The sequence below is a fragment of the Thunnus thynnus genome, chromosome 17 (genome assembly GCF_963924715.1).
Source record: "Thunnus thynnus chromosome 17, fThuThy2.1, whole genome shotgun sequence".
Taxonomy (NCBI): domain Eukaryota; kingdom Metazoa; phylum Chordata; class Actinopteri; order Scombriformes; family Scombridae; genus Thunnus; species Thunnus thynnus.
Window position 1 is genome coordinate 22,540,699 of NC_089533.1, and position 17,274 is coordinate 22,557,972.

At 42.4% G+C, this 17,274-nt stretch overlaps 1 protein-coding gene across 1 annotated transcript in view; it reads left to right on the forward strand.

Annotated features, from left to right (window-relative positions):
- The window catches only part of LOC137200966 (glutamate receptor ionotropic, NMDA 2B-like), a 121,525-nt gene that overhangs the window by 66,920 nt on the left and 37,331 nt on the right, over nt 1–17,274 (forward strand). The window contains exons 6-9 of the mRNA XM_067615729.1: nt 5,590–5,733; nt 6,878–7,133; nt 7,175–7,195; nt 14,076–14,268. Of these exons, the coding sequence (XP_067471830.1) occupies nt 5,590–5,733; nt 6,878–7,133; nt 7,175–7,195; nt 14,076–14,268 (614 nt within the window). The remainder of the gene's footprint in view (nt 1–5,589; nt 5,734–6,877; nt 7,134–7,174; nt 7,196–14,075; nt 14,269–17,274) is intronic.

Consider the following 17,274-nt stretch of genomic DNA (forward strand, 5'->3'; position numbering starts at 1 on the left):
ATTTTAATGAAGACCTGCAGTTTTTTTTCTTCTTAAATTAAGGTTCAGAAAGTACTTAAAATAAGGTCACTGTTAATTAGATGATGGTCTGACAAATGTGCAAGCTAATTAAGCGTGTATGTGTTTGATTAAAGATAAGTCAGCTTCCATGATAAGAAATGGGATGATAAGGCATGAAAAGAGAGAAGTAGAGGGAGAAAGAGAGACGGGGGTGAGGGGAGGTTTAATTGAGGTAGAGATAATAAGTGTGTGTGTGTGAAGCGAGAGAGTGAACGGGGGACAGAGAGAAATGAAGGGGGAACAGAGGGGAGGGCTCGTCATCAATACGTAATTTCAGTACACGTGGTGATGGCAGCTTGTGCTCCCAGGCTTTATCAGAAATGAAAGCGCTCGAGCACTTTGTGTGTGTGTGTGTGTGTGTGTGTGTGTGTGTGTGTGTGTGTGTGAAGTGCCTGTGGCTGTGGTGAGTTTATATCTCCTGCCCACTGTCTTTTAAATTCTCTATATTCCAGCGAGGGCCAGCTGTTCCCCCTTCCTCCCGCCTCACCTCCTACTCCAGCTCTCTTTTTTTTTCATCCCTCCATCCTCTTTCCCTCTGTCTCACTCTCCCACACTCTCTCTCTGGCTGGCTTCTCTTTCCATCAGGCAGTGCAGCAGCAGTCAATAGCAACCCCCCCCTCCCCTCCCCTCCTCACCCCACCCCTCTCGCTCAAGTTCAAAGGAGCCTTTATAGGCAGGATAGAAATATGCATCGCCAAAAAACCTCCCAGCAACAGACACCATCACCTCTCTCTGGCTTGTTCTACCTTTCTATCTCTGTCTTTGTCTCTCTTCCACTCACACTCTTTCTCTCTGCCTTCGCCTCGTCGCTACTTCCTCACAAAGGGAAAAAATACCTGTATGGTATATAGTACACTTCAGGTTTATTAATCAATATTGTTGCTAAGGGAATCACAAATTGGTATTTTTATGGGCTAATGATGATGTACACCCACAATTCCATCCAATGTCACACATTTCTTATAGTAGTTTATGTATAAGTATTTTATACAGTATTTGTATTTCAGGATAGGTAATTATTCTGTATGTAAGGTGTAATTATCTCCTTTTTTTCTTGTGTATTATCCTATTCTCTTTAAAAAAAAAATTGTATTTATGCATCTACAAAACACATGGAATCCAAGGGATAACATATTTAAAGTGCCCCTCCACTCGTAAATGTGGTTTTCAGTTGGATGTTTGAGCTTCACTGTGCAGAGTAATGCATGTGTTATGATGTATATATACTGAGTTTGATACTAGAAGTCTGTTTTCACATTCATCTGCCGGAGAGGAAAGTTTCTCTGTGCTCACCCAAAATTGGAGTTTACGCTAGTTTGGAAGCCAATCCTGGTCCTGTATGATACTCGGAAACTGGAAACTTGAAGCCTTCAGTACATATATACTTAGAATGAACTTTGCAGTGAAATAGGAGACATCTTGCATCCAGTAGTTAAACTTGTACAATTTTTTACTTTTAAAAAAACATTTGCACATTCATAGATTATTGATTTTTATTGAAGGAGAATAATTTTAAGAATTTCTGACTAAAAATAAACACATTTTTGTGGAAAAACCTTATCAGACACAACTTATTATTTAAAGAAGAGTATTTTTTATGTCTTAAAATATATTTGGAGTGGAACTGTTAAGTATTTCCAACATAGTCCCAAAATGTTACAAACCAAGACAAAACCACACAACACAAAATTGACAAATAAAATATTTAAAATCCACATTACATCTGTACAAACTAACCCCAAAATAAATCAAATGCATGTCCTAATACATATAATAACATAACACACATCTAACTGATGACTCAAGTAAATGAATGAATTGATACTTATAGGCACTTACAAATATTTCCATAGTTTTTTTTATAGCCTGAGGCTTTCTTGGTAGTACTATCTTTGTGTTGCTTTACCAGCTGACGAGCGCAGACAACCAGAAGTAAGTCATTTCTGGTGTCACTGTGTAATTTGATGTAAATGACTGGATCTTTAAACATGTCCAACACCATGTGAGCTTTCATCCATCCTGAAAACACAGAGGAAACATGGTCTCCGTAGCTCGAACGACAGCACAGTGTGTTACATTGTAGTGAGTGATGTTTACACTGTTTCCTGTGATTAAATTTGAAGTTAGTATATCCAGAATGCAGCGGATGTAAGTGCAAATGTACATTATGTACTTAACCTGAGAAAGTGTGTTCCCATGTTCCACTTTATGTGCTTTATGTGATTACTGTACAGTACTCTTAGCCATTTAGCGGTGCACCTCCTGTTGTTTTATTGTGTTGTTAGGTGTGTGAGGAGTGTGTATGAGTGCTTGTGCGTGTCTAAACCAACACCTCAGGATTTGTTTGTGATTGTGGTGTTGATTTGTCGTTTTGTATTGTGTGTGTGTGTGTGTGTATGCGTGTGCCCTTCTCTTTTGAGCGTCGGTTTCGAATGCAGCCATGTTTTTTGCGTATGCGCTCACATGCCTGCATACGAACGTGTGTGTGTATATGTGTGTGAGGAAGTCAGTGTCTGTGTTTAAAGCCATTCAAATGTGTGTGTGTGTGTGTGTGTGTGCACATATTCCAGAGCAAGATTGGAAGCGGGTCTATTTCTTTTGCAGTCACTGATGTGCCCCTGTGTGTGTAATTGAAATACCTGAGTTATTGACTCTCTCTCCCCTCCAAGTCAAATAACTGCTGCAGGAGTGTGTGAGTGCACTCATTTGGAGGCTCTGGCGCAGAGCAGGCAACTCTGGCAGACCAAGGCCTGTCAACCGTGGAATACACACACACACACACACACACATAGAGCATCGTACTGAGGCCAAAAGTACACAAATGCAGACACACACGCGTTGATACAAACTGACACAAACATGCTGAATCACACATAGATACATATATAGAAACCCGTGTGTGTGTGCGGAAACAGTCGACTCGTTCCGTCTCTATCCCACACACCCGTTTTCTCATAGAAGAGGGCACACATGTGTCCCGTCTCGCCTTTCCTCTCTCTGACAGCAGCAGTCCTCTCTGGTTGAACAACTCAGGCTTAGCCTCCTCCTTCCTAAATGGCTGGCTGACTGCCTGACACACACGCACACACACACACATACACACACAAGGACACGCACACACACACCTCCGTTTGCCTGCTCCTTCACTGACTCCTGGCTTCCTGCCCCTTCACTGCTCACTCGCTCCGTACAGGATCACAGCCGTCTGCCAGCCTGCCCTCTCTTCCTCTCCATTCATCCTATTGTCACTACATTGTCCTCTGCCTCCGTCCCTCTGGAGACTTCAAATCTCAGCTACATCCTCGCCGCGTTTTGTACATCTCTATCTGTTATTCTCGCTTGCTTAATTCCTTTCTCTCCCTTTAGTCTCTCGCTGTCCCCCACTTTCTCTTTTATCTATTCCCTCCTCTATGGTTTCATCTGCTCTTTTTCTATCTCTCCATCTCTCTCTCCCCTGTCTCCACCGGCCATTCATCCCGCTGTATTGTGTGTTGTAGTGTATTGTTGTCTGTGTACAGTAGCCAGCACTGACGTCAGCCGTGGTGAAGACAGTGTCCGGCTCAGAATCGTATTCAAAGCCTCGCTGGCCGGCTTCCTGCGTCTGGCTGACTGACTCGCTGGCCCTGCTACCCCCTCTGGGAATTTTAATACTCACTAATCGATCACCTTGTGCCAACAGAAGTGATAATGTGGCCAGACCCTAATTATTGTCGCTGTAAATGAAGAGAGGTGTTTTGCAGCACTTCATTTTACTCAAGGTTTCTTATCATTGAACCTGCTCCGACCAACGATTTCTTTTTTTTTTTTTTTCCCTCCCATATCTCTCACCCTCCCCCCTTTTCCTAGCTTTCCGCGTCTGTCTTACCCTTCTTTTAGCATGTATTTTTCTCAAAGGCTAATGAAAATTCTGCAGACCTCTGGCTCCCTGAATGAGTGCGTTGGACAGTACATTAATACTGCTCTTAAGAAGAGAGAGATAGAGAGAGGAAGCCAGAGGAAATGGGGGGGAAACAGGGTGGCGCGGGGTGCTGTGTAGAGGACGAGGATAAAGGGGGGAGCGGGAGTGTGCGAGTCTGGAAATTCAATTATAACTGTGCCCTGGCAGTAATTCCACTGGTATAAATGGGACAGCAGAGCGAGAGAAGAGATGGATAGAGATGGATGAAGGATGAGAGCGAAAGAGGCAGAGAAGAGATAGAAAGTTGAGGAACAAATGGATTCAAGTTAGCTGGGAAACACGACTACAGCATCAGAGCGCGCATCATTATTTCATGATTTTTGAAACACAAACTCTTGTGTTGAACTTGAGCATTAGATGCACACGTTTTATGTTTCACACAGCACGGGATAATGACACGTTTCTAACCTCACGGATGCAGCGAATTACACTCATTATTTGCGAGAGTGTTCGGCAAGTGTTTCACAAGCGCATTGTACCTCTCAACATGCCACCTCAATGGTATAGCCCTGATCTCATTAATGCAGAAACAAGGTAACAGATCAGCCCATGTGCATCCCCAGGGAGGGGCAGGTTAGCCTTTGAAGTTGAGTGAAGCACAGAGAGAGTCCTAAGAAGCCAGAGAGATTTCAACACCCTGCCTGCCTGTCAGCAAAGGCTGATTTTACCCACATATAGTCCACAAACATGAAACGCACAAAAAAATTAATCCTCATTCATATAATTTGCTGTCGACACAAGCGCACATTAAAAAGCAGAAACATCCAAGAACATAAACACACTACTGTGCATTGTGTACACTCACAGACTGACTCACACACACACACACACACATACGGACAGTAACGAGCTCTTGTCGCAAAACTGCAGAGTCTTGTCTAGACTAGCATTTCTCACCTCCTCCTCTTCTTCTGTCCAGCTCAATATTCCATTTCAACACTGGTGGCAAGACGCAGGCTTGGATATCAGTCTGTGAGTGATGTTTATCGAAGTGTCGTTCTCAGAATGTACTGCTGTTTGGTTGCGAGATGCCGTACATTCTGTATCTCTCATATTTAGATTTATAGTCCCCAAGGGAAGGGAGTTAGTTGGGTGAATGTTTTATGTGTGTTGTGTCCAGGACAGGTGTTTGTCATTTCGTTGTCTTATATCTTGTACTTTGCAGGCTGTATTGAAATTGCGTTGTTCTAACACGGCTGTAATAAAACAAATGGATGAAAATGATTGATGAGATTAAGGACAGCAGCTCTGAGTTCCCAGAATTCGCTCCAGCCACCCCCGTGTACAAACTCATTAAAGGAGTCATAAAGGCAACTAATGAAAATCATGACCGGTATCATTACAAGCCCACTGGTGTCCTCTAGCCTTTCTCGTCTGCGAGCGAGAGAATAAAGGCAGCTAAATTAATGTTCGCACCAATAATGTTACAAAACCACTGCTGTCTGTCCTTTAAGTAGTAGCTGTTCTCCTCTGTGTGTAAAGCCAACTAAATTAAAGTTCAGGCCAATATTGTTGCGTAACCGTTTACACTCACCTCTTTGTTCCTCTGTGTTTGTTTCTGTCATTTTCAGGATGACAACTCCATGTTCTTTCAGTTCGGGCCCTCCATCGAGCAGCAGGCTTCGGTCATGCTGAACATCATGGAGGAATACGACTGGTACATCTTCTCCATCGTCACTACATACTACCCGGGTTACCAGGACTTTGTCACCAAGGTAACTGCACTCAGCTGAGACAACATGCACAAATAATCAGGACGTAAAGGCAAGATGACACAGAACACAAGATGAATTAGCCTCCATCTCTGATCACTTTACTGTCAGAATGGAAATATTCCAGCCCTGTTCTGGGAAAGTTATTTTAAAATATGACGCTGTTGTTATGAACCATAGACTGTATATAAAGATGGACGTAGCAAGGTGTGATGTCACTCACTGGTTTGCGTTGCCAGTTTGAAGCCCAGAATTGCAGCTTATTCTTGGCACTATCTTTTCCATGTGGAGCCAGGATCTTCCAAATAAGGAGTATGGGGTGTTGCCTTTCACGCTCTGAAAACACACCCAACTCCAACTACCTTAGACTGAAGCTAATGTTAGCTACTTTAGCTAAATTGTGCTAACAGGACAGGTAACATAATCAAGTAACATTAAACTTAGATGAAATATTGTGATGAGTGACCTTCGTGCGAGTCCCAGAGCCAGGGAGAGCCACAGGTGAGCCAGCTGTTAATCAACACCCACACGGCAGACATCAAAGCTACTATAAATCTTCAAATCTTATTAACGGAGCAATCATTTCCAAAATGACCACTAGCACAATTATTAGAGAGCCCAAATTTAGCGATTGAGACCATAATAACTTGATGATGAAAAACTGTATTGAGATAGTATTTATAGAGAGAATCTGACGCTTCTTGAATGTCTAGTGGCTGTCAGGGGCATTGCACTTTAAGGTACTTCTACATTGGCTTCAACCTCAAATTTGGTTGATATGAAATCAATCATCGAACCTCTGAACCCTTCTAATGATCCCAGTCAGAGGAATTTTATCAACCATTATATGATGTTAAAAAACTATGACATAGTGATGCTATGAAAAGCTACATTCTCATACAATAATGCAAAAGGTACTGTGGAACAATAAGTGACAACTGAAAATGATAAAGTATGTATCTTGTATAGATTTGTCCGTAAACTAGAGCATTGATATACACTAAGAAAATTTAAAAAACTTCCAAGTATTTCACTTGAAGATTTCCCAGACAAAACAACAAAAGTCTTTAGAAACAGTTGTAGAATCCTTGTCATTAAAGCAAACTTATGTCTTACAGTCAGCCTCCTCTTCCTCTGTCCCATCCAGATCCGTAGCACCATCGAGAACAGCTTTGTGGGCTGGGAACTGGAGGAAGTTTTACTACTCGACATGTCCGTAGATGATGGAGATTCAAAGATCCAGAACCAGCTGAAGAAGCTCCAGAGCCCTGTCATCCTTCTCTACTGCACAAAAGAGGAGGCCAACACCATCTTCGAGGTGGCCCATTCTGTTGGGATTACTGGCTACGGCTACACGTGGATAGTTCCCTCGCTGATAGCTGGAGACACTGCTACGGCTACACGTGGATAGTTCCCTCGCTGATAGCTGGAGACACTGATGTAGTGCCTGCAGAGTTCCCCACAGGTAGGAAATTACGACAGGAAACGGAGACATAATTAGGAATTAGAATGGGATCCCATTTTTATCTGACATAGCCTCGGTGTGGAAAGATGTTTGCTTGCCTTGAGGTCAAATCCTAAACCCTATATAAGTACAACAATTACATTACATGCAGCGTTTGATTTATGTTTATCCAAAGTGTCTTAAAGGTACCATGAATGCATCAATTGTCTACATAGATGGCCTCAGTCAGAATAGATGGCTTTCCACTACAGGATGACTGACTAGGGACGAGGCAAGTCAGCAGTAAAAACTGAATTACCAACAAGTATGTAGGTAGAAATTTAAGGTTGTCACATTAAAGAAGTTTTGTGCACCATCCATTCATATTTAATTTATTTGAGTACTGACCATAAGCGATGGATGGCCTTAAAGTGAGACTGTGTAACTTATACTGGGCAGCAGCCATTATGGGTTAAGAGACAGTTATGAGAGAAATGTTTGAAATTATTGTAACTGAAGCACCAGTAGAGGAGAGTCATAAAGTCAACAAAATGACTCAGTAATGTCAGGTACAATATAAGCTACTGGTCATACCAGACCAACTGAGGCTGTAGCAGCAGAACACCTTAGTGTATTGAACGGAGAAACAGTCTGTTTTCTTGCTTATGACTGTAACATTTGATCTGCAAGAGGAGGAAATGTGGTCTTTCATTTTTTAAAAGTTACATAGTCGATCCAGAACCTCAAGTTTCACATCTTTATTTCACAGTCTTCACCATATGTTGATGAAGACCATGAGATGCAATTAAAAGTTCTGGGAAAGTTAGTAAGTTGTAACTTGAGTTAAGATTCTCAAGGTCAAGAATGACTGAGGACGTCTGTGCTTGCAAAGCTGACAGGACTTTCAGCTGGATCAGAAGCAGCAGTCTCATGTTGCTGTTGTTGCAGTTGTGGGGATGTTAGACTTCTGTACAGTAACCTGTTGTTTTTGTTGATGATGCGGTGCTGACATGTCTAACTTTGGCCATCATTAAGACCAGGCTAAAATGATAAAATGTCAGTATCCGCTCATGAACAAAGGCAAAGGTTGTCTTAAGTTTGGCCTTCTTGATAAAACAGAAGGAACACTAAACCTTTGAAATGCTATTTTCCAAATCTGATTTAGAGCTGGCTATTAGGATTTCTCCTGCAAGAGAAAAAACAAACTGACCTTTCTTCAATAAGAAGTGAGGGAGCGCTACTCCCCCACTCGCCCTCCCCCCACAACACCACTGGAGGTCATTCTAACCTTTGAAGGTCAAATGTGGAACCAAAGTGACATCCGAGTTGGGGTGCATTAACCACTCAACCTGCTCACGCAATCTGTCAGACACATCTGTCAGACCGCTTCATGTAACATGTCTTTCAGCACTTGGGGGTGGGCGGACGCTTTCAGAAAGGCCAACTCTCAGTGGGAATCAAACCTTTAACTGTTAGTGACGTCGCCACCATGAAAACCGACGGAACTTTCCACGACTTGAGTTTATTTTGCTCGCTGTAGGAGAGTAAATTGTACAGCAGGTAGTATATTAGCGCTGGACACATGAGCTTGATAATTTGTTGGTGTTTGGCTTGTTGATTTACAGTGAAGGGAGATATTACACTGCTGCCTGTCCTCAGCAGTTTCTGGGAAATGGTTGCCAGGCGGAACCTGAGATCGTTGTGCCGTTCAAGCACCATAACTCAAACTTTTTACCTCTGCTCTCTTATTGGCATCCATGGATGATTTACTCTTAATGGGAGAAGGGAGTGTGTCTGCACCCCTGTGTGTGTGTGTGTGTGTGCCTATGAGTGTGTTTTGTGCATTTGTGTTTAATGTCTGTGTGCATTTATCTGTGAAATGTGTGATTGGTTCATGGTTTAATTTGCATGAGAAAATAATGGGTGAGTGTAATCAAATGGGTTGTGTGTTTGTGCTTTTGTGTGTACCTCATATGGCGGAGAGCGCCGGGGTAAACAAAACTTTGGATGTGTGTGTGTGTTTGTGTATGAATGTGCTCTGAATTGCTCTGTGTATATATTTGTGTGTGTGTGAGTTTGTATGGTCCAAATTAGGGTTCCACTCTATAAAGTTTGATATATTACCATATCAGTTATGTAAATCACACAACAACTTCCCTCTTGATTTATGTTGCCACGGAGATAATCGTGACTAGCTCATGTATTGCCTGGATGATTATGAAGTGGAGCTGGCAGAGTGGCTGCGTTGATGGACACTCACAAACCTCTTTCAGTTAACATTGAATTATCATGGGATTAATCACATGAGACATAATGACAGATAGTAGGCTAAATATCATCCACTCATTTAATGCGTGATGAATAGGATACTCGGGTACTATACAGTGTAATACAATATGATACTCAAAGTAGGCCTTTTGTTAAACTTAGTCTCCCTCCACTCAAAAAACATGTTTTTCTTCTTCTTCCTACAGTTGGATGTTTGAGCTTCTCTGTACAGAGTTTGTTTTTACATTCATCTGCTGAAAGTGGAAAGTTTCTCTGTGCTCATTGAAAATCCAATTTTAAGAGGAGTATTTGCATATTCATTTATTCTGAATTTTTCAATGAGGGAGGAGGAACTGATAGAATTTTAACGTTTTTAATGAGGTAATTGAACTTTTTTTGTGGAAAAACCATTTCAGACACAAATGATTATGTAGAGTATTTTATATACATTTTAAAACATGTCTGGAGGGGATCTTTAAAAAGCAAAATGAAAAAAAAACAGTAGATAATGTAAATTTTTTTGTTATTTTAAGTTATGATACAGTTTGGTATCCTGTGTATGTACAGAATTATATTTACTATAAGATATGATATTGAATGGCATTGAAGATATAAATCATATATGGTTTGTATGTACATACAACATAAGTAAGTATAGAGACGACTCAATTTCTGCTCATAGCGGTGCTGCAGCAGGATCTCTGCTTGTCAATGCTGCCCTCCGCCAATAAGATGAACATGATGGTAAGATATTATTTAACAGCTTCGAGCAGTGATAGTCTGTAAAACCTGCCCCGAAAGCAGCCTCACACTGCCGTAATGAGTCGCTAAAGCATCTGAAATATGTATTATGCCGCCCTGTGATTAAAATGTTACTGCAGAAAATTTGCAATCTTGAGAAGAGGAAAAATTCTCATTGTTTTTGTCATGAGAATGGACGGATTTAAACAGAATATTACTGGCACAAAAATATTGGATCTATATTGGTATGAGTGAGCCAGGATGAAGATTGTAATGTACAAAAGCAAGATAATGGCATGATATTTGTAGACATGAGGCATTCAGCTGTAGAACTCAGTCATTCAACCAACCAACCAACCCATTTAGCCATCTCTGAATCACATGAAGCCTGTAGTGGGAGTCAGCCACACCAACTTCTCAACTAACACAGAGTGAAACGACAGCGTGGCACAGCATGTGACTGATGGTGTGGCGGTGAGTGCTCTGGATGAATCCAGCGGTTCAGGGTTCAGCAGAAGGTGCACGCTCGCTGTGGGGCTAATTTGCTTACTAGGCACACTTAATAATTTGCACCATGTGTGATGAAGAGGCTCCAATTCTCATGGGTAATTCCACTGATGCCTTCCTTAAGTGGCGCTCTGGGGAACCATCTCTCCTCCCACTCTCCTCCTTCCTTTCCTTTCCTCCTTATGTCACGCTGTTGTTCCCTCGCTCCTCTTGTGTTTTCTATCTCATTCTTTCAGCCTGTGGCTCTCTTCCCTACTCCCTTCAGATTTTTTCCACTTTCTTTTGCTTCTGTTCTCTGTATCTATGTGTCTCTGCTGCTGTTTGACTTTCTCTTTCTGCTCATTCTGTCCTTTTTTTTTCTCCCTCCTCGTCCCTCCCTTACTAACAGCCTCTCTGTCTCTATTCTTCCCGATCAGAGTTAAACACTACTGCTGCACAGACTGTGCTAACGTAACCATCCAATCTGACATCACTGACAATAATAAGCTGTTTCCAAAAATACCCAGTGATACGGTAGTTCTTCTATTACGTTCTCCAATCAATTTTCCTATGCGTGGGTACTCTGTCTGCAATCTTTGTGATTTTTTTGTCTGTATGTGCATATGTGTGTGTGTATGTGTGTGTGTATCTGTGACAGATAGACAGTGTTTGCCTTTAAATGAAGGCAGTAGCCAGTTTACAGGCCAGAAAAAAAAGCTTTACAGCTGCCACGGTTCTGTTCAGCTATAACGTTGGCAGTTGACATGTCTATGTTGTGACATTTAAACATATCCTGAGAGATGTATGAATATATACACAGAGAGCAGCAGTTCCCAAGATGTAGTAAAGAATACAGACACAAAATACACCACATGGCACATGTGTAGTACACACACACGAACATCCATCTCCTCATAAAAGAATCTTTCTCATAAAAAAATAAAAGCGAAGTGAGTTAAAGGAACAAGTGATGGGAGTGAGTGAGTGAGTGTTGAAAAGTGTCAACAGTGTGTGACATTAGATGTGGTCCTGAAGGGCCGGAGCTGTCAGTGCTGAGGCCCCGTGAGGAAGGCAGGTTGCCAGGCCGCCTGTCTATTTCTGACCACTGACATGGTAGTGGACTGGCTGACATGTGGTCATACGCTGTCAGATGGATGCGGAGCGACTGATGGACAGAGAGAAGGACAGATTAAAAGGCAGACAGAGAGACAGATAGGCAGATAAATTGTCTTGAAGGCAGGGCGTTCTTTGCTGACAGCTGTGTGACCCTCAACCCAGAGGTGTCCAATGGGACCCAAACAGAGAGATCAGTTATTGGCCATTTTCAGAAGTCATAAGGGCACTTGTAGCTGAGAGTTTAGATAAGACTACGCTGTTGAACAGGAAGCTTTCCACATCAGATTGCCTGTTAATAAACCCTGCACTCCTTAGTTATTGTTGTCATGCTTGTCAAGCTTTACCTTCTGGCACATATGCAGCTTATAATGACAATGGTGGCACATTTGCCACATGGAATTTACAGAAGTTTTAGAAACTATGTGGCTTTGATTTCACATAGAAGTGAAAACAAAAACAGCAGGCTGCTCTTTTCCAGCCAACAGCCGTGAAATGTCACTAGCAGACCTTATGAGCTGTGGCTAGCTAATGTAAGCAAATTCAAAACACTAAAACTGAGTTGGTTTACTTTTTAATGTCAAGCAACACAGTGGTTAGATATGTGCTTTAGTGTTTGTATTTTTTAACAGTATGCTTGACTTTTGCAAGAGAAAAGCATGAAGATTAGGAATAAACAGTGAGTTTGGCTGGAGCTGCTAGAATGTGAACTTCCCCAAATCAAATACAGAGCAGGACAGAGCTGCTATTGTTACTCTAAACTATGATACACAAGCACCTTGTAACATAGCCTGTGAACCCACATAATGTAGTTAGCTATGATATGCTCCTTGACTTTGAAAATATCGCTAGGTTACTACTGAAGGCTGTAAGTGGCTAGATAGCTGGACTCGGTCCAAATATGAACCTTTGACCTTAACCCATAAATAGTTTTTGTCAAAATAAAGACAATTTCCAAAATGGAATCCAGAACAATTAGATCCCTTGTGAGCTGAGTCCTAGAAAAATCCCACCGGTTAGCTCCAACCTGATAAAATCCTGACAGCCGTGAACAAGAAAGCTAAATGATTGGTCATTAAAAAGAGATAAACATTGTGCAGCAGGCTCAGCGCTGGGCAGCGTGAGCCGTGTTTCATCAATTAATGCCGACTATTTGTCATGAGTTAATCATATTATCAATAATGACAGTTTAATATCAATGAAACTCATTATCAAAATGTCAGCTGTGCATTATAGCCTAATTTTCATAGTAAATCAACCCTTGTTGTTGCATATTTTTATTTATTTATTTTAGATTAATCGTATACTAAGAATAAATTAAAAATGTATCGACAAAATAAGTCAGGTCTTCTATGGTCCATGCAGTTAAATCAGTTTCACTTGTGATTAGGTGTTTGGGTTCAGTTGAATCTGAATGTACCTGTGGGAGCCAAGTTACGTTTTTGTATGTTTAGTTCAAGCTAAGGTAGACGAGTTAGGCCAAGGCCCTCGTAGAGCTTCAACCAGCCACAGTACCTTCCCTCCATTCATAAAGGTAAAAAAAAAAGCCAAACTCGTGAGGTCAAGTGCTGCTTTATCCTCAGCCTTGAGAATACTTGAAACATCCATGTATGATGCATGTACTCTCTCCTCGCTCCATGATAATCAACGATAGAGAGGGACAGTAAGGTGAAGGAAGGACGGGCATCCTGGCAGCCAATAGAACGGGCTGATGGATGGTTGGAAGGTCACCAGGAGAAACGGGCAGGGAGACAGACAGAGTCAGAGACCTACAAATAAATGTTCATAAACAGACAGATTGTCAAAAGAGAACAAGACTCAGGCAGACAGAAGGACAGATAAACAGGCGTGCATACAGTGCAAAGGCCAACAAACAGAGACAGACAGCGCTTTAAACAGACAGATGGACAAACAGGGCAAGGTGATAGACGCTTAGTCAGGCAGGATGGGGTTGCTATTCATCTGCTCTCTGAGTCATCACATAGTGTGTACTCTGTCTCTTGGAGTGTGTTCAAAACATGTACACTCTGTATACCCTAAAAGAATTATCCCTCTATCTCCCTGCTTTCATTCCTCCATCTGTCTATCTCTCCTTTGTCTCTTTGTCAATTTCCCCCACATAATCCAGCTCACCTCTCATTCTCTTGCCTTATTTACTTTACATTCCTGACTCCTTCCCTACTTTCCTCTCTACTTTTACTAATCCCTCTGTCTTCCTTCTATCTCACCATCTCTCTCGATGTCCGTCCACATCTCCTCTGATCCTTCTCTCTCCTCTTCTTTGTCCATCCAGGTCTGCTCTCTGTATCCTATGACGAGTGGGACTATGGCCTAGAAGCCCGCGTCCGTGATGGCGTGGCAATTATCACGATGGCAACCTCCACCATGATGATGGACCGCGGACCTCACACCCTGCTGAAGTCTGAATGCCATGGAGCTCCTGATAAGAAGACCCCCATCTCAGGCAACCCTAATGAAGTGCTCAGGTGAGTGAAGCTGGACGCCCGATTGTGACGTTGCGACTTTGATGTGATATATTTACTAGTGATTGTATGAGTTGGCGAGGACTGTCTGAATGAACCAATTCAGAAGTAACTGGTGCGACAACGCAGACATCCATTCTATCTGCCAAACTAGAGCAAAAAGAAATCTGTGACAAAAGTCAGCATGTTGAGGAGCCACTGAAATGCCCTTTTCTGTTCTTCTTGACACAGATTTTGAGGCAGGCACCCTTTAATTGGGAGAAACCTTATGTTAATCTGTTTAGTATTTGTTTACAATTAATTGTGCAGTTTACTGTATAGTATTCAAAAATCAATTTATCAGTGTCACGTAAATTGGGACATGTTGGCATATTTATATATTCAACATATTTGGGAACTGGTCGCGGTATTGTTTGTGTTCTTTAAACTTAAGACTGCATTTCAACTTCCTGTTGAATGATGCCATTAACTCTCCCTCTGTCCGCTTTGAACTCATTACTGTATCTGTCATTGTGAAAAAGTGCGAGTGCACTGCAGAACCAAAGGTTTCCCTGCTTTGTGTGCAGTAAAACAAGCTCACTTTTTACCCTTAAGCTATCCAGAACATATCCCATGAAAACCGCGTACAGAGGCCATGCGCCTCAGCAGTAGTCTCATTTGCTCACAGTCATTTATTTACAATTACATTAATGTCTCAAAATTAATGTGGCAATGATTTATGGATGGTGAAATGCTACACGCAGCAGCTTTAAAAAGAGTGCAGGTTCAGGTGGCGTAACATCAACATCAAGTACCCTGACATGGATCAGCACAATCCTGGACGCAGCAGATGCTGGCACACGCAAAAACACACACACACACACACACACACGCATGCACCTTCATCCCCTGCATACTGTGATCATCCTCCCCCCACGTAATAATACCCTACACACACAAACACCCCCTTCACATGCCCCTTCCTCAGGAAAATCCAACCCCACCCCCTCAGCTGTCCGTCTCAGCAGCAGGCCTTTTGAACTGGTTGTGAAGCACAGCGTTCGGCGGCGCTTTGCTCTGCGCACTGCCTAATTGGTCCCAATGGCGTTTCAGTCGGCGAACACTAGCCCCTGTCGTGCTGTGCTCCAGAGCTCAGCACAGTATTGTATTCAGGAGCAGTTTCACCCCTCTGCGTGTCTGCTGTAGCTGTATGTGTATGGGTATGTGTGTTGTTATTGTGCTAAAGAAAGACAGACTGTCAGTGAAGGCCAGATGTGTGTGTGTGTGTGTGTGTGTGTGTTTATAGGTACTGTACAGCATGTTGTGTGCTAAGGAGACTGTCATTTACCCACCAAAGTGAGTCTGGTTGCTGTCATACTCATGGTCTAGGGGCATGCTGTTTAGAAAAGTGACTGCATAGTGACAGTCTCTCTCTCTCTCCGCTTTCCCCCACAACTTCACCGCTGACAACAAGCACATATTTATCCCGAAATACTAATCTTCAGATAGACACATCACACTCAAACAGCAGCAGGAGAAAAAAAGGGAGCCCACTATAGAAACACACGCTCACCTTCTCGGATTGCACCGAGTATGACGGTTATGGATAGATTTTCTGCTCATGCTCCAAGCTTTAACTGCATCCTGCACTAAGGCAGCTAAAGCTTTGTTGTCCAGCCCAGTGAACTCTTTAGATGTCATTTCAACCCCTGTCTGCTTGTTCACTCCTCTCTGAAGCTTTGCATTTGTTTCACCACCGCTTACTGCTTTGAGATAGCAGTGGAGTTTATGGCAGCTGCTGTTGCACCAGAATACAATTCCCCTGCTCTGTTCATGTGTGCCTCGCTGTGCTCTGCTGTGCTGTGCGCCGCTCTGTTCTTCTCAACTCTTCTGTGGTCTTTTCTACCATGTCCTGTGCAGCTCTCTACTCTTGCTCAGCTCCCACTTTACTCTGTCATGTTCTTCTCTGTCCTCTCTCGCCCTGTAGTCTTCTCCTTTGTTCTGCCCCGGTCTGCTTTTATACATCTGCTCTCCTGTGCTCCGCTTTGTTCCACTTTATTCTGTCGAGCACCACTCTGCTCTGTTTTATGTGCCCACACCTTCTTCTCTTCCCCTCTGTTTTCTCCTCTCTCTCTCTCCTCTCCTTTCCTCACCTCTCGTCTCTCTTCTCCACTGTTCTGCTCCTCCCCAGCCATTGTCTGCGCTCCAGACCTGCAGTTTTATAATCAACTTAGCTGTGTTGTTGATTAGATCAGTTTCGTGCGCTGCTAAGATCCTTCGCCCCTCGCTGCCTTAACTAAATTTGTTTGGTGATAACCTTTGTCTTCAAGTGTTCAATCAAGAGATTAGCATTTGGCCTACAGTCTATATACTAGAAACTGAATGAATGTCTGGTTGGCTAGCTTGTTGGCTGCTTGGTTGGCTGGATGGATGCCCTGCTGCCCTGTTGGTTCACTACTAAGTGAATGAATGAATAAATAGAGAGATGAAAGATGGGTGGAAAGGGAAGCAACTCAATCAGAAGACTCATAGGGCACTTTCATAGAGCAGGAGAACCTTATATTCAATGACACTCTCCATTGAACTCAAACACCATTTGTAAATGTTCAAACAGACCTGTAAAGCAAATCATTAATAAATCAGATAGTCACAATTAATTCTCAGCAGCTGAATGACATTAAGTAGTTGTGCTAGTTTGAAAACAAAGCCTCAATCTCTTAAGCTCAGCTTTTGCTGCAAGATATTAGTTGGGGAAAACATCCATGAAAATTGATTGAGCCTGGCAGCGGAAAGTCAGACTAATTGGCAAACAGTATGGGAATTGGAATTGAAAATGACTTGAATTTACTCAAAAAGTCATGAGGAACAACAGTTAAACTGTAGATATAGAACGAGCATGCCTCAGGAACTGCTTTGCCTATATCTTGTTTGAGATTTATTCTGGGACAGATGTCTGGTAGGTAATTTAGGCGGATTTTTCAAGAAACGTTGCCATATAAGAAAACTGAAAATTGAAAATTCAGATTGAAA